At 38.8% G+C, this 23,709-nt stretch overlaps 2 protein-coding genes across 5 annotated transcripts in view; one reads left to right on the plus strand and one right to left on the minus strand.

The window, feature by feature from the left end:
• Positions 1-23,709, plus strand: part of EIF4G3 (eukaryotic translation initiation factor 4 gamma 3) — a 319,284-nt gene that overhangs the window by 14,873 nt on the left and 280,702 nt on the right. The window lies entirely within an intron of this gene.
• LOC118626147 (ubiquitin-60S ribosomal protein L40-like) lies at positions 2,144-2,773 on the minus strand. The gene has a single exon (XM_036255498.1). The coding sequence runs from the start codon at positions 2,759-2,761 to the stop codon at positions 2,144-2,146; it is 618 nt and encodes a 205-aa protein (XP_036111391.1). The 5' UTR covers positions 2,762-2,773.

Here is a 23,709-nt window from a genome sequence, read left to right on the forward strand (position 1 = left end):
CCATTCATGGGCAAATCATATAACTTCCTTGAGTTCCAGTTTTCTCATCCATAAAAATAGGGGAAATAGTACTTCCCCAATTATCAAAGGATTATGATAATGATTGAGATAATGAAAGAGAAAATGCTTTCTAAACTTTATGGTGTAATTTATAAGGTAATAAAATTAGTGGTTTCTGTTCAGGGAAATGTATTCAACTTCTTTGATGTTGTAAACACAGTACAGGAAGCACTTGTTACTATTTATCAGAATTCCTAGTGAAAACAATTTGAGAAATAAAAAATAGTTTTTTTCTATCAGTTTGATTTTTCATTTTCATTATTTTTATGAGCTTCCAGTGTGGTTTCAAGGTTATTGCAGTGTATCATGTGTTACTACTTTTTTATTTTTGAGCTTGGCCAGCATCTGAGTTCTCCAAGAATCATGTTTTAATCCATATTAATACATGGTCAGACTTAAAAAGGATTGATGGCTTTTTGTTAGCAGAATAGATAGAAGAAGGAAACATGTAGCGCGTTTTATTTGTTATTTTGCCCTTATTTTTAGGTCCAGAGACTTGAATTTGAAGGTTTTTTTATGTTTAGGTTGTAATGGGACATGCAGGTCCAATGTCTTCATATCTAACAATTTGGTTTAGTCAAAAGATGTAGTAGGTATTTCACATTCTTTGAGTTTACCTAAGAGTAAATTAAAAAAAAAATCCTCAAGGACATTTTTCCATTTATCCTCAGATAAAGAGGGAGGGAGTGAGGGAGAGAGAGAGAGAGAAAGAAATATCAATGTGAGAGAGACACATCGACTGGCTGCCTCCCGCATGACCACAACCAGGGCCTGGGACGAACTACAACCGAGGTCTGTGCCCTTGACTGGAATTCAACCTGAGACTCTTTTGTTTGTGGGCCGACACTCTAACCACTGAGCAAAAATGGCCAGGGCTAAGAGTAAATTTTTTAAATGAGATTTAAGACTCAAAGATGTATGTACTCTAGTTATCTCTGTAGAACCCGTAGATGGACCACCTATATTGTTTTTTTATTGGTGTTAAATCCTGAATGCCAGGTCTGGTAAATTGTTTTACTTGGAGCAGTGGTTCTCAACTTTCCTGATGCCACAACCCTTTAATATAGTTCCTCATGTTGTGGTGACCCCCAACCATAAAATTATTTTTGTTGCTACTTCATAACTGTTATTTTGCTACTGTTATGTCTTAGACGACCCCATGAAAGGGTTATTTGACGCCAAAGGGGTTGCGACCCACAGGATGAGAACCGCTGACTTGGAGGAACTAAATTGAAATAGAGATTTGGTTATCATGAGTGCAGTTTATATATACTTTAAAAATACCAACCCTTTCGCCCTGGCTATTTTGGCTCAGTGGCTAGAGCGTCAGCCCGTGGACCAGTGAGTTGTGGGTTTGATTCTGGACAAGGGCACATACCTTGTTGCAGTTCATCCCCAGCCCTGGCTGGGTCGTGCAGGAGGCAGCTGGTTGATGTGTCTCTCTCACATCGATGTTTCTCTCTCCCTCCTTCCCTTCTTCCCTCCCTTGAAGGCTTTGGTCCGTCTGTTCATAGGGTATGATGTGTAAAAATTTGCGTCCATGATAAGGACAATTGTGAGAAGTCTTCAGTTGACCAGAAGTTTCAGAAACATACTGCTGGTTACTCTTAATTTTTCTCAGACTATTTGGAGAGAAAAATCATTTTTCTTTTGTATTCCAGAATCATACTAGATGGAAAAAGTAGGGTTAAACAGTTGTTTCTATGGAAAATAATACAATAATTAATAAATAACAATATAAGAATAAACTCTGGCCCTGGCTTGATGTGGCTCAGTTGGAGGGTCATTCCATATACAAACAGGTCTTAGGTTCAATTCCTGGTCAGGGCACATACCCAGGTTTCTGTTTCATCCCTGGTCAGGGCACGTGCAGGAGGCAACCAATCGACTTTTCACTCACATCGATGTTTCTCTCTCTCCCCTCTCCCCTTCCTTCCTATCTCTAAAATCAATAGAAGCATATCCTCTCGTGAGGATTAAAAAACCTTTTTTTTTTACCTTAAAAAAAAGGATAAACTGTTTTGCATACTCACAACTGTAAACCTATTTGCCCCACCCTGTATTTATGAAAGCCCCTAAGCTACTACTCAGCTGAAGGCTCAACAGAATGGCAAAGAACAATTAGTAATGGTAAGGTTAGGATGCTCAGTGGAGAAGGAAAGAACTGATGGAATCTCGAGGAAAGAGAAAGAGAAGTAGAAAAGTGAAGGGTAATATTGGTCATTGTTTTTTTTTTTCCAGTCAACAAAACAGAAACTTTATTGAGGTCCCAGTCGCAGGGTTCAGGCAGAAGACTGCCCTGTGGGCCTGAGGAGGTGGAGGAGTCTTGTTTAACCTTCTTCTTGGGGCGAAGGTTGCTGGTGTGGCCGCACTCCTCACGGCAGTTGACAGCACGGGGGTGCAGGCGGGCATAACACTTGCGGCAGATCATCTTGTTGCAGTTGTACTTCTGGGCGAGTTGGCGGAGGGAGGGCTCAGTGATGCCACCCCTCAGACGAAGCACCAAGTGCAGGGTGGACTCTTTCTGAATATTGTAGTGTGAGAGAGTACGGCCATCCTCTAGCTGTTTGCCCGCAAAAATCAGACACTGTTGGTCAGGCAGGATGCCCTCCTTGTCTTGGATTTTAGCCTTGACATTCTCAATGGTGTCAACCTCAAGGGTGATGGTCTTGCCAGTCAGGGTCTTGACAAAGATCTGCATCTCTGCGTCTGCTGGGGAGGACAGATGCCACCACCGGCCTGCTCCCTGGTCATTGTTTTGATACCACAGATTAAGCTAAGTGATGCTTAGTGAACGCACAATAATTATTTATTAAATGACCAAAGGAGCAAGTGTTTGTTAAATAACAGTTTTTGAAGACCCTAAGACCAACTAACATGTTTGGTCATTAGAGGAAGGATGAAAATTATGCTGGATGGATTGAGATAGACAGGAAGTATGGAGTCTATATGCTAGGCCTATTGAAAGTTTTCCAAGGTTTTAGTGATACAATATAGTCCAGAGGGAAATGAAAAGGAAAGGATGATCATGTCATGAAAGCTATCAAAGGAAGGAAATAGATTTCAAATATCCTGATGAAAGAAAAAAGTTAGCCCAGCCAGTGTGGCTCAGTGGTTGAGCATCGATCCATGCACCAAGAGGTAGTCGGTTTGGTTCAGTTCCCAGTCAGGGCACATGCCCAGGTTGAGGGCCTGATCCCCAGTGGGGGCATGCAGGAGGCGGCCAGTCGATGTGCTCTTTCATCGATGTGCTCTTTCATTGATGTTTCTATCTCTCCCTCTCCCTTTCTCTCTATAATCAATAAAGGAAAAAAAAATTTTTAAATAGTTAAAATGATTTCAAGGCTTTGAGACTAGAAATGATGTTGTTGATGGAGTAACAAAGATGTAGGATTTAATTTTATTTCATGATTTGAGATGGTGGGCAGATAAATTCACTTTAGGACATGTTGGATTTAAAATGACTAGAACATCTTTTTTTTTTTTTTTTCCCATCCTCACCCGAGGACATTTTTTCATTTTTTGTTCAGATAGAGTGGGAGGGATGGAGAGAGAGAGAAATATCGATGTGAAAGGGACACATTGAGTGGCTGCCACCCACACTACCCAACCAGGGCCGGGGACAAACTGCAACTGAGGTACATGCTGTTAGCGGGAACTGAACCTGGGTCTCTCTGGACCACAGGCCACCACTCTAATCGCTGAGCCAAACCGGCCAGAGCTAGAACATCTTATTCATTTAACAAAATTAACCAAAGAGGTTTGGAAATACGGAGACGGGAGTCAGATGAGCAGAAAAGCTGGGAAAACAAATCCTAAAATATAAGCGCAGCGTAGGATGAAGAGAAAAGCGAAAGAAAGTTCTTTGTCCATGCAGTGTCTGGTGATTTGATGTAGGTGATGAAACTACAGAAAAGAGGAAGAAGCTGCTTAGAGGAAGAAGAACCAAAAAAGCACAATCTGTTTAAGCTTTCTAGATTAGGTTCCCACCAAGCTTTATGTAGTTGGAGAAAGTGACATTGAAAAAGGTTCTGAACTCTGCCTGAGTAATTGTTGCTACATTTAAGGACTGAGAAATTCCTTCCTGCCTTTCTTTGCAAGTCTAAAATTAGTACGTGATGGGCTTTAGTTTGGGTAGTTATTTTTAAATCTATACGTTTGCTTGCTTGCTTGCTTGCTTATTTATTTATTTATTTATTTATTTATTTATTTATTTATTTATTTTTATCCTCACCCGAGGACATTTTTGCATTTATCTTCAGATAGAGTGGGAGGGAGAGAGGTGGGAAGAGAAAGAGGGAGAAACATTGATGTGAGAGAGACACATTGACTGGCTGCCACCCACATGACTCCAACCAGGGCCTGGGACAAACTGCAACCGAGGTACATGCCCTTAGTGGGAACCGAACCTGGGATTCTCTGGTCTGCAGGCTGACGCTCCAACCGCTGAGCCAAACTGGCCAGGGCTCCTTTTGCCTATTTTCAAGAATAATCACATATTTTATAATAAAAAATTAAAAGTACTTAAATCACTTAATGTGTACTTCAGCTACTCATAGGCTGCTATTGGGATTCTGGGCAGAAGTTATAAAATCATTAATTTGAATATATTTTTAATAAAAGATCTTTATATGCTAATCAGCAGTTAAGCATAGCATGATAGACTCAGTGTCCCCAACCTTAATTGATAAAAAGGAACTGATGTTTGAATTAGCTAGTCGTAGCCTCATTAGTTTGGATTGATGTATAATTTCTTAGGCTCTTTGAATAGTGGAAATAGATTGTGGATGATAAATTTGCGGACCAGAGGAGTCTGGTTTACAAGTTGGGAGCTGCTTTGTTAGTTCAATATTGGTACCAATTGGGAGCTAGTTTATTTGGCAAGCTGTTTCATATGGAATATAGAGTAAAGCAGACTTGTGATACTTTCTCCATAGGTTCTAAAGAGAAATGTTTTCTTCCTCCCTCTCTCCTTCCCTCCCTCCCTTCGTTCCTTCCTTCCTTTCTTGTTAATTTTTACCCGAGGATATTTTTCCATTTTTTTTTTTTTTTAGATAGAGTGGAAGGGAGGGAGTGAGTGAGAAAGAGAGAGAGAAACTTTGATGTGAGAGACATCAGTTGGTTGGCTCCTGCATGACCCTGACTGCGGTCAGGGATTGAACCTGAGACTTCTCCGTCTGAGGGTCTGTGCTCTAACTGCTGAGTCAAACTGGCCAAGGCAAGAAGACATAGTGTTTGCTCTCAAGGAGCTTACGGCCCTAGTGCAGGAAACAGATATATGTGAGAATAAGTAAACAGAAATCAGTAAGCACAGGATCTGCGGAAGCTCTGAAGAGGGTCACTTAGAGGGGGTGGGTAGAAGAGAAATGGGAGGAATGAGAAGAGAGGCTTCCTGGCGAAGGGGGGACAGGAATCTGGAAGGATGAATGAGCCATATAAAAGAGTGGTAAGATAAAGAGTATTCCAGCCAGGAATCAGCACATGAACTCGGGAGCAATAGTATCGAGGGAAGACGTGGACAGATAACCAGAGGCCACAGGGTGGGCCTTATAAGCCATGATAAGGAGCTTGGATTTCACCCAGCTGATGGTGGGAAGCCATTAAAACTGTTGGCTGGAGAATGATAAGGCCAACTTGTGTTTTATTTTTTTAAAATTTTTATTTATTTTTTAAAGTATGTTTTTATTGAGAGAGTGAGGAAGGGAGAAACATTGATGTGAGAGAGAAACATTGATTGGCTGCCTTCTGCATTCCCTCTTATTGGGGATTGAGCCCCAAACCTGTCATATGCCCTGATCAGGAATCGAAACCAGGACCTTTCAGTCCATGGGACAACCCTTAATCCACTGAACCACACCGGCTGGGCCCAACTCGTGTTTTAGAAGGACCTTTCTGGAAGGTGGGAAATTGGGTTGTATATCTATAGTAAATAACTCAAATCCAAGATTGATGTGTGAGTTATAATTTTTACTTGGGACTTTAAAAGTACTTTTCCTAAGGATGACTTTCAGTTTATTTACTCTTTTATCTGCAATTTCCCTAATTTATGAAACTTGTACATATATTTTTTTTTCAAGGAGACTGGAAACTAGGTAAATTTCCATGCCTGTGACCCAGTCTGCATTTAAGGATCACGTGGACTTTATACATTTTAAAAAACAGATATAGGTCTGAAGTTTCAGCCTTTGTTTATAGTTAATACATGATTAGTACTAGATTCATAGTAGATAGCTTATAAATTTATAGTTTATAAGTCATATTGCCTTGGTACTCAAATAATGGCACACTCAATAGAATAGTGAAAGTACCTACCCACTAAAAGTTAGGCATCTTTTGTCATAGTGCTAAGAGGATATATATATATATATATATATATATATAGAGGATATAAATATGTATGTGTGTGTGTGTGTGTGTGTGTACAACAGTTGACCCTAGAATAACACCAGAACACAGGTTTGAACTGTACAGATTTATAAAAATAAATCCTGTAAATGTATTTTCTCTTTATGATTTACTTAATACATTTTCTTTTCTCTAGCTTACTTTATTATAAGACTACAGTATATAATGTAATATACAGAATATGTATATACAGAATATGTGTTAATTAAGACTTCTGGTCACCAGTATACAATTAGTAGTAAAGTTTTTGGAAGTCAAAAGTTATATGCAGATTTTATGAGCAGGGGATTGGTGCCCCTAACCCCTACATTGTTCAAGGGTTAACTATAGATTTATATATTGTGTGACTATACACACGCACACACACACACACATATTTGTACATACTGTGTATCTATCTGTACCTCCTTGTTTTCTAGGAATTTGAAATATTAGGTTAACATGACTGCTTTTGAAATGAAAAGGGAAGTTATTTAGGTATAATGCTTACATGAGCCATTGGACATGAAATAGAAAGCACTTACGAGGTGTTTGTCAGTCCAGTCCTTAATTGGAAATCACAACTTTGAAAAATATATTTGGAGGAGATTCTTCTTATGACAGAAGAATTGTTAAAGATGAAACACTTTGGGTGTTGGGAAGTGAAACTGAGTTGAAAGTACTCAAAACCAGAACAAGAGAAGGTAATTCCTTTGAGTTTCAGGTTGGCCTCTTCAACTCTTTCATAAAAGATTAGCAATTCATATTTTATTTACTTGTTTTTAGTTTCTTTGTGCTTTATTTATTTTATTTTATTTTTTTATCCTCACCCGAGGACATTTTTCCATTTTTTGTTCAGATAGAGCAGGGGAGGGAGAGAGAGGAAGAGAGAGAGAGAGAAACATCGATGTGAAGGGACACATCGAGTGGCTGCCACCCGCACGACCAACCAGGGCCGGGGACAAACTGCAACCGAGGTACGTGCCCTTAGCGGGAACCGAACCCGGGTCTCTCTGTACCGCAGGCCGACGCTCTAACCGCTGAGCCAAACCGGCCAGGGCTCTTTGTGCTTTAAATAGTTAACATCATGTGTTTCTTTTCTCTTCTTTTTTTTTAAGAAGCCCTTATTCATTTTTCTTATTGGAAGCACTTTTTCCTGTATCTGAGCATGTAGCACATTAGTGATCTATGAAGAGACTCAGGTTATTGCAATCAAAGGGACATTCCTAGTTGCAAGAATAATTTCTGAATTTTCTGTAGGCACTTACATTATTTCTGCTTTGAGAAAAGACATTGTTCACTGTGCTTTAGGAGCTGGAAGTTCTAAACCCTTAACTAAGAAAAGTGGGGCTTGCTGACAATAGATGATTTTACAAGCCTGTGAAACCGGGCAGCATGTTCAGCATTGTAAACAATGACAGCTGTTTTTTGCTGGCTTCTTTGTTGTTCAAAGTGTAATGAAACTGGTTCTCACAAATGGCTTCACCTGCTCACTCATCTCCCAGCCCCTAAATAACCATAATAGCCAATCCAACATTAATGCTGGGATGGAGAATAAAAAGAACCAGGGTCTTAGAATGTGAGTGTTGGAATGGATCATGGAAATCCTTTTTTTAATTTTAATTTTTTAATCTTCACTTGATATTTTTTTAAAATATCTTTAGATAGAGTGGGAGGAGAAGACAGAAAGAGAGAGAGAAACATCAATGTGAGAGAGACACATCGACTGATGGCCTCCTGCACGACCCGGACCAGGGCCAGGGACAAACTGCAACCGAGATACGTGCCCTTGACTGTAATTGAACCTGGGACTTATTGGCCCGAGGGCCGACGCTCTAACCTCTAAGCCAAACAAGCCAGAGCCTTTTTTTTTTGTCTTTAAGGGTACAGTTCTAACAAATGTATGCAAATTATGTAACTATTATTTAATCCAAATATGAAATACGTTCATTATGTCAAAAAGTGTGCATTTGCCCTTTTGTGGTCAGTCTCTAACCCCTACCCCTAGACACTGGCAACCAGTAAATCGTTTTTGGTTTTTGTAGTTTTTGCCCTTTCCAGAATGGCATATAAGTGGAATCATATAGTATGTAACTTTTTGAGACTGCCTTCATTCACTTAGCATAATGCTTTTGAGGTTTACTCATGCTATTGCATGCAAGGATCATGGGAATCTTTTAATTCAGGTGGCCTCAGCTATCAAAAAATGTCACTATGGCAGATGCTATAGTTGATAGTTATAAGAATTAGTGATACTCCTATTTAGAGTGCTATTAAAATCTTCTGAATGATAAGGATTTTTTTCTGTTTACAAATACTTATGGTCTACTTTTTTAAAAAAATAATTTTTCTTTATAGATTTAAAAAAAAATTTTTTTTTTATCCTCACCTGAGGACATTTTTCCATTTTTTTGTTCAGATAGAGTGGGAGGGGGAGAGGGGGAGAGAGAGAGAGAGAGAGAGAGAGAGAGAAACATCGACGTGAAAGGGACACATCGAGTGGCTGCCACCCACACGACCAACCAGGGCCAAGGACAAACTGCAACCCAGGTACGTGCCCTTAGTGGGAACCGAACCCGGGTCTCTCTGTACCGCAGGCCGACGCTCTAACCGCTGAGCCAAACCGGCCAGGGCTACCCTGCATGATTTTCTAATGTGCCTCAGTCATTTGGAAATAATGGGTTCCCTAAGTTATGCAGATTTTTTAAATGTTGATATTTTGTTATGCAGTATTATAAAATTAATATAAAGTTAATATCACTACTGATCTCATAAGAAAAGTCTTGGAAGTTCTTGGGCTCATGGTGGAAGATACTGGCTCAAATGTGACTCTTGAAGGCTGGAAGGGTGATTGAGGTTGCATTACTAGGAACCAGTCTTTGGGTTGGAGGGAAATGGATTTAATTTTTATAAAGAGACTCCATGTTGAAGACCCTATAAAAGGGGCATTTTATTGTCCTGCTTCCTTTTCTTAGTGTTAGGTTTGACTAATTCTTAGGGGTACATAGCCAGAAATAGTTGGCTTTTTCAAATAAATTTGTTAACCCAAAGGAATTTTTGTGATGGAATGTGTAGGTGTTTTTTTGAGTATGGCTGCTCTTTCTAAGTGCTTGGTTCACTGTCATATATCTGGGAGTCTCTAGAAGTGCTTTCTGAGCCTTTTTTTTAATATACCCATTCTCCGTTCTGCAGATAGTCTTCACAAATGTCCTATTAGTGTCTTGGATCAGTTTTACACCATGGAATTGCTTTGACTTCTTCCCCAGGCTCTGCTACTGTCTTCCTTTTTTTTGAACTTAAAGTATTTTACTAAACCAGTATTTAGGGTGAGACAGAGACTAAAATGAATCTCTTCTCCCAAGTAGTGTGGATGAGACAATTTGACCTAGGAGTTTACCTCTTGTGTCTCTGTGCAATATAATAGAAATTGGACTGTTGCTGTATTAAATTTTGTTAATATTCTAAGAGATTGCTTCAACACATATCCAAAGATTACTTTGAAACCATCTTTTATTCCCTTATACCATCTGCTTTTACAGAATTGTGCTTTGACAGTTGGTGTTCAAATAAAATTCAGATTGTTGTTCTGTCATTTATAATAGCAAACATTTTGAAACATACTGAAGGCCTAGTAATAGGGTTCTGGGCAAATTATGGGCTGTATATCCATTAAAGTACTGTATAACCTTTAAAAATGTTGTAAAACATTGACATTAAAGGAGTTGACATTTAGCCCGGCCGGTGTGGCTCAGTGGTTGAGCATCTACCCATGTACCAAGAGGTTGCCAGTTTGATTTCTGGTCAGGGCACATGCCCAGTTTGTGGGCCTGTTCCCCAGTGGGGGGCATGCAGGAGGCGGCCGGTCGATATTTTCTCTCATCGATGTTTCTCTCTGTCTCTCTCTTCCTCTTTCTAACGTCAATAAAGAAAAAAAATTGACATGTATTCTATGAAATCAGTTAAAAATAGCATGTATGATTAATTTTATTTTAAAAAACATGTAGAAAATAGTGCTTGGTTATACAACAATATTCATAGGGTTAACTTGTTGCTGGTGAGGTGGATGATTTTCATTTTCTTTCTGTGCTGATTTATTTGTTTACATTAACCATGTATCACTTTAATAATCAGAAAAATAAAGCTGTTTCTATTTTGTAAAATGAAACTAAGCTGAAATGTGACTGCAAATTCCTCATTCATGAAAGACAGATTAAATTATACTCTATTTTAAGAGAGTGAAGAGTATTCGAAATACATTTGTAAATTTTCAACAGGGAGTCAGGGGAGAGAGGGCAATTTTTTGGGTTAACTTAGTAAAAATTTAACTGATTATGTATTGTGGTCCCTAAAAATTCTGAGTAAATTAGTCTTTGTTTTACTATTACATCAATACTAGTGCCGATCTCCCCAAATTTGTTTTCATGACATAGTTTAAAGTACTTTAAAATAGTACTTTATTATTTTTAATGATGTGGCAACATTTTTTATGATACCTCTTATTTGTTACAGAGTTAACTTTTTAAAGTCCTTTGCCATCTTGTCCTTGCTGTCCTGGCTTTAAGCTGGGGCTGCAGCAGGGCTGAGCCAAAAATGGCTGCTGCTGCAGCATGGGCGGGCATAATAGAGACTGTCTGCTATGGTTCCCGTGACAAAGCAAAAGGAGGAAACTGGGGAGCATGCCCTGGGTCAGGATTCTCTTGTGGAATAGTTACTGTATTGCAGATTCTCTGTTGGGAGGAAATGCCACTATTAGGATTTATAGCCTTGCAGGCAAACCACCTATTCTCTCTGTAGGAGCAAGAAATGTTAGCATTTGTTGTCATTCACAGAGCAGGATTGGCTGTTTCCAGAGAACCGCAAGGCTTACCTGTTTGTTTCAGTTGATAACAGAAACGTGTCCAGAATGACAGTGAATTCTGGATTGGTGGGTGAATTTACTTGAGTTGGGTAGTGTATAATGGGGGGTTAAAAAGGTCTGTCCCTGTGTGCAGCTTGTGTGAGGAGTAATGTCACATCAGAAGTAAACCTGATGCTTTTAATATGTTAAGGTGAGAGATGGGAAGTGGTTTGAGTAGGGAAATGAAATTGCCCTATGTGCTTCTCAAGCCACTCCCTAGGGTGAATGCACTGACATTTGGATGGGGCATATTTGTGCTTGAGTTTCTGTCCTGCCTGTGACTAGAGATGGTCATGATATGGGAACACTAGGATGTACTGCTTAGCAACTAATAAAATACGGTATATCTGGATGGGCTGTAACACACTACTGCGTTCATTTCTCTTTAGTATAATGAAGAGAAAATGCTTTTCTGCTTTAAAAAAATAAAAGGCTCCCTTCCCCAGAAAAGCCATATTTGTGATCATTGTTTAAAACAACAACAACAACAACAACAACAAAAGAACAATAATATTTAACTCCAACACCCATTCATTGATGACTATTTGCATTTTTGATATATTTCCTTGATGGAATTTTTGTTTATATATATACATATTGATGTATGCATATGCTGGCATTATATTTTATAGACATACTCATATTTACAAAGCTGTAAACTATATAGTAAATCTGTTTTTCTATTATTTTTAATTTAATTTATTTTTTATTGATATTTTAGAGAGAGAGAAAGGGAAAGATAGAAACATTGATGTAAGAGAGAAACATCAATCAGGTGCCTCCTGCATGCTCCCTACAGGGGATCGCGCCCACAACCTGGGCATGTGCCCTGATCAGGAATTGAACCTGAACCTCTCAGTCCATGGGACAACGCTCTATCCACTGAGCCACACCAGCCAAGCATAGCATTATTATTTCTTTAATCCTCACTCTAGGATATTTTTCCATTGATTTTTCAGATAGAGTAGGAGGAAGGGAGGGAGGGAGAAGGAAAAGGAGTAGGAGGGGGAGAGAGAGAGAGAGAGAGAGAGAGAGAGAGAGAGAAAGAGAAACAGCTATGTGAGAAAGACACATGGATTGGTTGCCTCCTGCATGACCCTGACCAGGGTTAGGGATCCAACCTGCAACCGAGGTATGTGTTCTTGATCTGGAATCCAACCCTTGACTCTGGTCCTCAGGCCGATGCTCTAATCATTGAGCCAAACTGGCCAGGGCTATTTTTCTATTTTAACATTGATCTATTCCTATTTCTGTATATGGGTATACCACAATGTAATGAAAACACATCCCTTATTACTGGATTATCATTAAGGTAAATATTTTGCCATTAAAGGAAATGTTGAAATGTCTGTGTATAATGTTTTTTCAATACTTCAGATATATATATATATTTTTTTGGTACGTGCCCCTAGCAGGAACTGAACCCGGGACTCTCTGGCATAGGCCAATGCTCCAACTGTTGAACCAAACCAGCCAAGGCTTCAGATATTTTTTAAATAAAGTAAAGATTTCTGGGTAAATAGGTATGACCATTAGAATAATTGATGTATATTGCTGTATTTTACCAGCATAAAATTATTCTAATTTTTCATTTTTTATGAATTTGATAGGTGAAAATGATATACAGTTTTAATTTTCATTTCTTTTATTGTAAGATTTAGTTTTCCCCTATATGTATTACTTTTTAATTTTCTATTTTGAAAATTATCGTTTCATATCCTAGGCTCTTATATTTATTGATATCTTAGTTTAGGTTCAAAACTTTGCAGAAGATTACAGATTTATATATATATATATATATATATATTTTTTATATACTCACCCGAGGACATTTTTCCATTTTTTGTTCAGGTAGAGTGGGAGGGAGAGAGAGGAAGAGAGAGAGAGAGAGAGAAACATTGATGTGAAAGGAACACATCAAGTGGCTGCCACCCGCACGACCGACCAGGGCCGGGGACTAACCACAATCGAGGTACGTGCCCCTAGCGGGAACCGAACCTGGGTCTCTCTGGACCGCAGGCCGACGCTCTAACCGCTGAGCCAAACCAGCCAGGGCCAGATTTATAATTTTATACCACCTGTATAAATTTATACTTCTATGTTATATATTTAAAACCCTCTTCATCCACTCCCATCATTAGAGGTTATCAGAGTTGATAGTTCAGCGTGTCTATACTTAACAGACCTTTTTGTATGCATTTACAAATTGAGAGAGACAGAAAAAAGGAAGAGGGTAGGGGAGAGGGAGATAGGTGGAGATTTTTAGGAATGGACTTTGCAACTGGACTTTCTGTGGTTTGTATCCTAAGTACTGGAAATGTGAAGTGTCATCTTGGCAGATTTAGAGTCCCATAGATCATAATCCCAGTGGCTGAGTACCTTGGGAAAGGGATTTAACCTTTTTGTGCCCCAGTATCCTCATATGTAGAAAGAGGTACTTAATAGATTAGTGCCTCACCTTGTTTGAGGATTAAATGAGTCAGTACATATAAAATGCCTACCTGGCACTTTGTGCGTTATATAGTAATACCTGTTACTATTGTTGTTATATGTATTTTTAAAAAGAACATATGGGATTATACCACACATATTTAGTGATCACTTTTTTATGTATTGTATAAATCTTTGCCATGTCAATACATATAGATTGTTCTATAGTTGTATCATCATTTATTTAACTCTTCTGCCATTGATGGATATTTGTGTAGTTTCCAGCACTTTTTTTTTTTGGTATTAAAATCTGTAGTGTATATGTGTATTTTAATAGGATAGAGTCTTATAGAATTAATATTCAAGAACTTTTGTTCTCTCATTTTCTTGGTAGCAGTTTTATATTATGACTAAAATATTATCTTTAATTCTAGTTAGATACTAATTAGAAATTTAAAAATATCTTTTTAAAAAATTTCTCCCACCCTGGCCGGTTTGGCTCAGCGGTTGGAGCATTGGCCTGTGGTCCAGAGAGACCTGGGTTCGGTTCCCGCTAAGGGCACGTACCTCGGTTGCATTTTGTCCCCAGCCCTGGTTGGGTCGTGTGGGTGGCAATCACTTGATGTGTCCCTTTCACGTCGATGTTTCTCTCTCTTCCTCTCCCTCCCTCCTGCTCTATCTGAACAAAAAATGGAAAAATGTCCTTGATTGAGGATAAAAAAAAAATTTTTTTTTCCCCTTTATTGATTTTTTTAGAGAGAGGAAGGGAGAGGGAGAGAGAGATAGAAACATCAATGAGAGAGAATATATATTGGCCGCCTCCTGCATGTCCCCTACTGGTGACTGGACCCACAATCTGGGCATGTGTCCTGACCGGGAATCAAACCGGCAACCTCTTGGTGCATGGGTCGACACTCAATCACTGAGCCCCACTGGACGGACTAAAAATATCTTTCTGTGTTCCCTGTACCATTTCTCTCTTCCCAAGTTGGTTCTTCACTTTCTTAATGTCTGGTGGTTGGTGGTTTTCATTCATATTTATGAATGAAGGATAATGTAGATCAGGAATTAGTTGGTGGATGGATTCCCTGCAGTGAGTAATAGGTGTCTCCGGAATTAAATATCTTCAAGTTTTGTGGGTGGAGCCTGACACTAAGGACAGAATTAATGCTTTTATTTTCTCTCGCAATAATTTTTTTTAATGCAAATTTTTTTTTTTTAATCCTCATCTGAGAATAACCTCCTGCACGCATCCCAACCGGAGATCGAACCTACAACCTGGGTATGTGTCCTGACTCAGGAATGAAACCCGAGACCTTTTGGTGTTTGGGATGACACTCCAACCAACTGAGGCACACCAGTCAGGGCTTTTGTAATAATTTTTAAAAGGAAAGTATTGCAGATAAAAGTGGAAATCATTACTGTGAAGATAATTTATGTTCACAAGTTTATAATATAGCCAACTTTTTATATATTCACATACTATTTATTTTTTTGTGGAGTTTCTCATGTACCATATTTTCCAGATATAGTGCAAGTTTGATTTGAGATCTATATCTTTTCCTCACCCATATTGTGAAGTGAAAAATCAAAAATTTCTAAAAATGACCACGTTTCTAGGGGATTTGCTAGCTTTTGAAGAATTGAGGTTTATTTTTTAATTACCATTTTTGCATTTTTAGACTTTTTTGTTGAAAAGAAAAACTCCTTGTGACTATTAATTTTTTTCGTATTCAAGTCATCGTATGGCAACTATTGTCCTCATCTAATAGATCATTTTAACATATTACTTTAAGGATTAAAAATCACTTTTCTGATTTGTATGCCTCTTAAAACCTTATGTTTGCCTTTCATATACTGTAAGTTTTAACTTTTCAGAATTTTGTGACATTGGCTCAGTTTTGATATGGAGACCTGTATGTAACCAAATTTTAGCTATATTATTGACTACAAATTAGTCTTCTAGTAAGACCTTAACATCCACCTTGGGTATTTGTTTCCCTCAAGTGACATCAAAATGTATATTTCTGATTTCATTTCAAATGGATTAATTTTGATAAAATGAGGTATAAAGTACACTAGATACTTTTAGAGATAATTGGTCATGAAATATGTAGAAGAGCAAAACTTTAGAGTTGAACAAACCTAGATTCTGTTTCTATCACTTCTAATCATGTGATTTTTTGGGGGGGCAGTTCTCTTAAGTAACATTTTTGAGTTTCATTTTCCTTGTTTGTAAGAGGGGCTGATGCTACCTCACAAGTTGTTCTGAGGATTAAACGAGATCCTCTCCTCAAAATACCGGTTATACTGTCTGGTACATAGTTGGTACTCAAAAAAATGATGCTATTTCTAGTCAGTAGGAAACAAAAATCATTTTCTAAAGACTTAAACAATTTAACAGGTTACTAAACTTAGCAGTATTTAGTGTTTTGTTGTGTTGGTGCCTGTCTCTAATATTTGCAGTTTGAAGACCTGGTATTTCATAGCTCAGGAAATAAAAAGGTGGTGAGAAAGAAGCCTGGCTTGATACAAATGCCCTTTCGTGGACTTTTTGAAAAACTGGGACCCACTTTTTTTTTTGCTAATCCTCACCTGAGGATATTTTTCCATTGATTTTTAGATACAGTGGAAGAGAAGGAGGGAGAGAGAGAAATATCGATGTGAAAGAGATATATCAATTGGTTGCCTCCTACTTGACCCTGACCAGGGGCCAGGGATTGAACCTGCAACCCAGGTGTATCCCTTGACTAGGAATCAGACACGCAACCCTTTGGTCTGAGGGCTGACACTCTGACCCCTGAGCCAAACTAGTTAGGGCCCACTCTTCATTTTCTAATGGCTTGTTAATTATAACCTGTTTTGTTTCATCAAAATTCATGGCCTGAGACAGATATTTTGCTTTATGCTAATGAATCTTAATTTTTTTTTTTTTACTGTTTTTTTTAGAGAGAGAGGGAGAGATAGAAACATCGATTTGAGAAACATCGATTGGCTGCCGCTTACATGCTCTCTACTGAGGATCGAGCCCCCGACCCAGGCATGTGCTCTGACTGGAAATTGGCCCGTGACCTCTCAGTCCATGGGATGCTCAATCCACTGAGCCACACTGACTGGGCTTAGTTTTGTTTTTAAACTTTTCCACTATCCCAGGATGTGAAGGTGCCTTTATTTCTTGAGTGTTCTGCTTTATTTCATTTGTAAAAATTATTGTAAGCCTGGCCTGGCCGGTATGGTTCAGTGATTGACCATTGACCCGTGCACCAGGAGGTCACTGGTTCAGTTCCAGGTTGTGGGCCGGATCCCCAATGGGGGGCATGCAGGAGGCCACCAATCAATGTTCTCCGTCATCGCTGTTTTTCTCTCTCTCCCCCTATTTCTCTAAACTCAATAAAGAAAAAAAATGATAGTAAGCATGCTCTGGCTGCTGTGGCTTAGTTGGTTGGTCATTGTCTTGTGCACCGAAAGGTCACCGGTTTGATTTCCGATCGGGGGCGCATGCCTAGGTTTCAGGCTCAGACCCTGGTACAGATGCGTGCTCGGGAGGCAACAGATCGAAGTTTCTCTCACATCAATGTTTCTCTTTCTCTTCCTACCTCTCTCTCTCAAAAATCAATAGAAAAAGAACATACATTTGTATCTGATATACTGTTAGAACTTGGAATATTTTTTTTTTTTTTTTTATCCTCACCCGAGGATATTTTTCCATTTTTTGTACAGATAGAGTGGGAGGGAGAGAGGAAGGGAGAGACAGACAGAAACATCGACGTGAAGGGACACATCGAGTGGCTGCCACCCGCACGACCAACCAGGGCCGGGGACAAACTGCAAACCAAGTACGTGCCCCTAGCGGGAACCGAACCCGGGTCTCTCCAGACCGCAGGCCGACGCTCTAACCGCTGAGCCAAACCGGCCAGGTCGGAACTTGGAATATTTTATTACTGGTGTCTCATTGGTCAAATTGACCAGCTAATGGACTCTTACAGCCTTTTATCCGTTCTCTCTCCTGTTACGAAGTTCACGTTCTATTTTTTTAAGTATTCATTTTTAAAATAATATGTTTATAGATTTTTTTTTTTTTAGAGAGAGGAAGGGAGAGGGAGAGAGAGAAACATTATCTACCTCCTGCACACCCTCTACCAGGGATTGAGCTCACAACCCCAGTGTGTGCCCTGACTGGAAATCGAACCAGAAGCCCTGGCCGGTTTGGCTCAGCGGTTGGAGCATTGGCCTGTGGTCCAGAGAGACCTGGGTTCGGTTCCTGCTAAGGGCACGTACCTCGGTTGCAGTTTGTCCCCGGCCCTGGTTGGGTTGTGCGGGTGGCAACCACTCAATGTGTCCCTTTCACATCGATGTTTCTCTCTCTCTCTCTCTCTCTCTCCTCCTTCCACTCTATCTGAACAAAAAATGCAAAAATGTCCCCGGGTGAGGATTAAAAAAAATTTTTGTTAAAAAAAAGGAAATCGAACCAGGACCTCTCAGTCCATGGGACGGAACTCAATCTACTGACCCACACCGGCCTGGCTGAAGTGAACTTTTTTTGTGTGCTAAATTTACTTTCATTCCCTCCACAGAAAACACTAGAGAAACTATGAGCCAGAAATACATGCTTCTTACAAAAAGTGTAAAAGGCTTTTGTTATTTGTAACATAGGCACAATTATTTAAATTTAATAAGTTTTTATTTAAGGAATTTCACATGTTCTGAGTCCTTCCACACACTGCCTTAATTTTTCCTGAGTTTGACTCTTTTTTAAAAAATTTCTTTTTTTCTTCATTGATTTGAGAGGAAGAGAGAGGGAGAGAGAAACATCGATGAGAGAGAATACCGATTTGCCGCCTCCTGTATGCCCCCCACTGGGGATTGGGCCTACCATCTAGGCATGTGCCCTGACCAGGTATCGAACCAGCACCTCTTGGTGCAAGGGTGGACGCTCAGTCACTGAGCCACATTAGCTGGGCCTAGTTTGACTCTCAATCCCTTTTATTTTGCTCAATCCAGTTGTCATTTCAGTCAGTCCTATATAACAGGAATAGAGAAGGTCACGTGATTACAGATTGTCTGGTCAGTAGCAACCTATAAGTATTAGCTAGACAGTGGACATCTGCAAGACTCCAGAGATCTAAGGCAGCTATGTAAAATCTGAAGTGAAATTTTTTAATTCAGCAAAGTTTATTGTGTACAGGGCTTTGTGGTAGCCCTGTGTAAATGAGTAAGACATAGTTCTACTTCTGTTACTGAGGGTTATTAGGATTACTGTAAGTCTTCTAATATTTTTTTAAAATTATGTGTGCTACAGAAATAAATGTGCTAACATAGTCTTTAGTGTATAATGAAAGGACTCCTTGATTTTAATCTGAATTTTTTCACTAACTAGCATGTTAGCTTATCCTGAGCCATTGTGCTGCTCAGAAGTATAAGGAACCCAGGCTTCTATCTTTTTTATCTTTGTTAATCCTCACCTGAGGATATTTTTCCATTGATTTTTAGAGTGGAAGGGATGGTGGGAGGGAGTGAGAGAGAAACATCATTGTGAGAGAAACATCAATTGGTTGCCTCCTGCCTGACCCCCCACCAGGGCCGGGAGGATGGAATATGCAACCCAGGTACATGTCCTTGACCAAAATGGAACCTGAGACCCTTCTGTCCGTGGGCCATCGCTCTAACTGCTGAGCCAAATTGGCCAGGGCTAGTGAAATTTAACTTTTATTTTATTGCTTGTATCAACACATTTTCTCAAGAAATTTTTCTGATGATTAGTGACATTGAGCTACTAAACTTACATCATTTGAGGATGCGCTTTGTAGGTTAAGTGAACCTTGTGGTCCAAAGGGCTGCTAAGGCTCTAGCATAAATTTGCATTCTAGTTAGCAAGAAGGGGAAGGTAGAGGTCAGAGATGTTTCCTCTCTCTCTCTCTTTTAATTTTAATTTTTTTAAAAGTAATTTTTAGAGGGAGAGGAAGGGAGAAGGAGAGAGAGAAATATTGATGAGAAAGAACATTGATTGGCCCCCTCCTGCATGCCCCCCACTGGGGATTGGGCCCATAACCTAGGCATGTACTTCCTCTCCTAAAGGGCACTTGCCAGAAGATTCATATGCCACTTTTACTTTTATTGAGGAGCGAGAAACACAGAAATTGTGGGGCCAACTAGCAGCCTTTGACACATGAGGTTTTTATGATATGCCCAGCAGAATGATGAGTTGGTTTATAGTGGGTGTTTGTCAGTAGTAATTTGTAATGTTTTAAAATTCAAACTTGAAGTACTTTTTGCCTAGTTCTTTACTATATATACCCTGGAGCTTGGAAGAGAAGGTGACAACTATTCATGTTAAGACAAACAGCCTCTTTCTAAATTAGCTTTAATTGTTTTGAGCACACATAACTCACATGAGACAGTTAAACAGCAATTCATTAAAACTGAAACAAAAGAAATCTATTATGTAATTGCTATCTGTTGAAAAGGAAGATTGTGAATGAGGTAGGTTTCTTAAGATGTAGTTTGGGCTAAATGCTTCTTATACCAGCCCACACACCCACATGTAAAAGAATTTTAAGCAGTATAATTGAGTCATAACCCAAATAACAATTATATTTTAATAGTATATTATATTCAACTTTAAGGTAGTCAGTAATTCACTAGTAAAATCTTTGTTAGGTATGTCAAAGAAATGAACTCAGAAATAGGGGAAATGAATATAGGGTGAATCTTTATAAGTGGTTTTCAGCTATTTTCACCCCTTCTCTCTATGTTCATTTTTGTAAAATTAATTTAACTCTGGTATGTTTGCATTTTTATGTTAATATTTTTGAAATGTAATTTTTCATTATTTAACATGTCTGAGTAGATACGAATATTGGAATAAATTACAGAAATAAACATGATGGAAGATAAAAGTACATACAGGAAAAGAATATTTCTATAGAGCTTAATTTGTTTTCTTTCCCCTTTGTATTATCCTAAAAATTTTATTATTTGACATATTGAAAGAAGATTCAGCTCTAGATTAGCTATTTTCTGTTTTCGTAATGGAGCAGATTTAAAAGATTTCTTGTGTCTTTACATATAAGAAATTAGATATGTAAAAATTCCTGCAAAGGAGAAATTTGTGCTCTTTGAAAAGCAAAGTTCAGTGTTTACCTAAGAATTTGATGCTAGAGGACACCTTAAGCTACATAAGTATTATGTCAGTACAATATATTTGTCAGTCTTTCTGTGTTTTGATAACTTCTCAGGATATATTGCATTGAATTTGCTTTTGCTCATAGTGAAGAAATAATGAAAGAAATTAAAATGATTCTTTTATTCTAAATTTTTATTTATAATTCATGGCAATGGAAATCTCATAAGTAGAAATACTCCTACTTTAGTTTTCATGCAAATAACAGTTTAGGATGACAAAAGTGATTTTAATAGAGAAGCAAATTACTTCTCTCCTCTACATTTCACTTTCAGTGTTTATGTTCTAACCTTGTCATTGGAATTATTTTTCATTGAAAATAACTAGTAAATATTTTTGCTTTCAGTTTTAGTTACCTATATTTGTGATTTAATTGAAATCTATTCTGACTAGTAATAATAAATAGACTATAGGAATAAATAATGTGATTATATTATGGAAAGAAATAGTAAACAGCGAGTGAAGCATTTAAGAAATAAATTAGGGTTTGTAAGGAAAAACTAAGGGTCTCTTACACAAGACAAAAATTTGGGAACTAACTTAGAATTTCTTGACCATTACACACTGCTTATCAGTCCTTTTTAAAAGTAGATTATTTTGGCCCTGGCCGGTTTGGCTCAGCAGTTAGAGTGTTGGCCCGTGGACCAGAGAGTCCTGGGTTCAGTTTTCGCTAAGGGCATGTACCTCGGTTGCAATTTGTCCTTGGGCCCAGTTAGGGTCGTGTGGGTGGCAGCCACTCGATGTGTCTCTCTCACATTGATGTTTTTCTCTCTCTCTTCCCCCCCTTTCTTCCTCCCACTCTATCTGAAGATAAATGAAAAAAAAAAAGTAGATTATTTTGGCCCAGTGGAGTAGTGCGTGTTGTCCTGTGTATTGAAAGGTTGCTGGTTCAATGTCGAGTCGGTACATACCTAGGTTTTGGGTTTGATTCCCAACCGGGTGTGTACGGAAGGCAACTGCTAGATGCTTTTTTCTCACATTGATGTCTCTTCCTCTCTAGGCATGTTCTTGGATGAGGATTAAAAAGAAATAAATAAAAGTTTTTAAAAAGTAGATTATTTTGGTATGTTGGATAATATGCTTTAATTCTGGGAAAAACAAAACTTGCCTGGCTTTCTGTGCACCCTTTTCCTTTTCCTTACCTGCTTTGTCTGCCTCTAATATTTATTATTCTCTGTGGGGTTAGGGTATAAATTTATTTTTATGGGTGCCTTTTAAATGAAAGAAGAAATACTTTTTATTTTCACTGGCAGATTTAGTGGAGTGAATTACATATTAGATAAGATGTTTATTTTAATATAGATACTTGTCTTTTCACTTGTACTATTTCTTTTTTTTTTATCCTCACCCGAGGACATTTTTTTTTTCCATTTTTTGTTCAGGTAGAGTGGGAGGGGGAGAGAGGAACAGAGAGAGAGAGAGAAATATCGATGCGAAAGGGACACATCGAGTGGCTGCCACCCGCACGACCAACCAGGGCCGGGGACAAACTGCAACCGAGGTACGTGCCCTTAGCGGGAACCGAACCCGGGTCTCTCAGGACCGCAGGCTGACGCTCTAACCACTGAGCCAAACCGGCCAGGGCAACTTGTACTATTTCTTTAGTGTATTGTATGTACTTTGTTCACATTCTCTGCTGGAGGAGCTGGGTAATTTCATGCAATATAAGATGCTAGGTATAATACAAATGGTTTATGAGACAGTTGCTGTTTGAATTTCAACATCCTCAAAACTAACCATTAACATGTTATTTCTAGGAAGCCAGGATAGCCTTATGCATAGGTGGGGCTAAGAAACTTATTTATTTGTTCATTTCTTCAACAAACATTTATTGCATAGCAGCTATGTCCCAGGCATTGTATTAAGAGCTGAGTGAGGGTAGAACAGTGAATTTAAAAAAGCCCTGTTTTTACAAAATCTATACTGTAGCAGGGGTGGAAACATAGTACCAAATGTGTAAAGTTATATGGTGATAAGTGCTTTGTGGAAAAATAATGCTGGATGCGTAGTTGTAGAGAGATGTTACTTTTCATAGTGTGTTTAAGGAAGGCTTCTTTTTTTTTTATAAGGGGAAATTTGAACAAAGAGACGAAGTAAATGGAGCATTAAGTTGTGTGTGTCACCTGACCAATTCTGTGCTGCTGACTGGTCCTGCTCCAGTACCTTCCGGACCTCCAGGTTGTTTACTTGTGCAGGAAAGATTTCAAGAATGAGTCCAAGTGAGAGTCTGAGTGAGAGAGTGAAAACAAGTTTTATTCAGGTAGAGACAGGCTAGGACTTACCGCTATGGAAAGTAGCAAAAGTACATGGCTGGTCAGTCCAAGTGGATGCTGCCCAACTGATGAGTGAGTTGTGTGCTGTGGTCAGTAGTTCTTGGGATTTTATTTGTTTTTAGTTTTTGAACTTCGTGATGCCAAATTCTGATTCCATCTACTGGTTGGGAGGGGGTCTTAATATGGTCTGTTCAGAAGTGTCCTTGCATTAGTCCCCCTAGGCCTCCTTCCTACTTGTAGTGTCAGTTTTCATTATAATGATGCTATTATGAGTTTTAGGGTTTTTCCCTGGTCAATTTTTCTTCTATCTTGTGTTGATCTGGTTTTAGCTAGGTTTTTTTTTTTTTGTTCACTTCTGTGACCACCATGGGGTTTCCTGTCATAAACTGTTTCCCTTTGATCATGAGTGGAGGTGGGGGCTCTGTTGAGAGAACCTAGTGGCTTATAGCCTGGATGTCAGCTCCTACTTCCTCATTCCACTTGTT

Source organism: Molossus molossus, unplaced genomic scaffold (assembly GCF_014108415.1).
Source record: "Molossus molossus isolate mMolMol1 unplaced genomic scaffold, mMolMol1.p scaffold_m16_p_12, whole genome shotgun sequence".
In the NCBI taxonomy this organism is placed as follows: Eukaryota; Metazoa; Chordata; class Mammalia; order Chiroptera; family Molossidae; genus Molossus; species Molossus molossus.

Bases quoted from the DNA above. Each gene is read 5' to 3' on its own strand.
- LOC118626147 (XM_036255498.1), bottom strand. From the start codon at position 2,761: ATGCAGATCTTTGTCAAGACCCTGACTGGCAAGACCATCACCCTTGAG.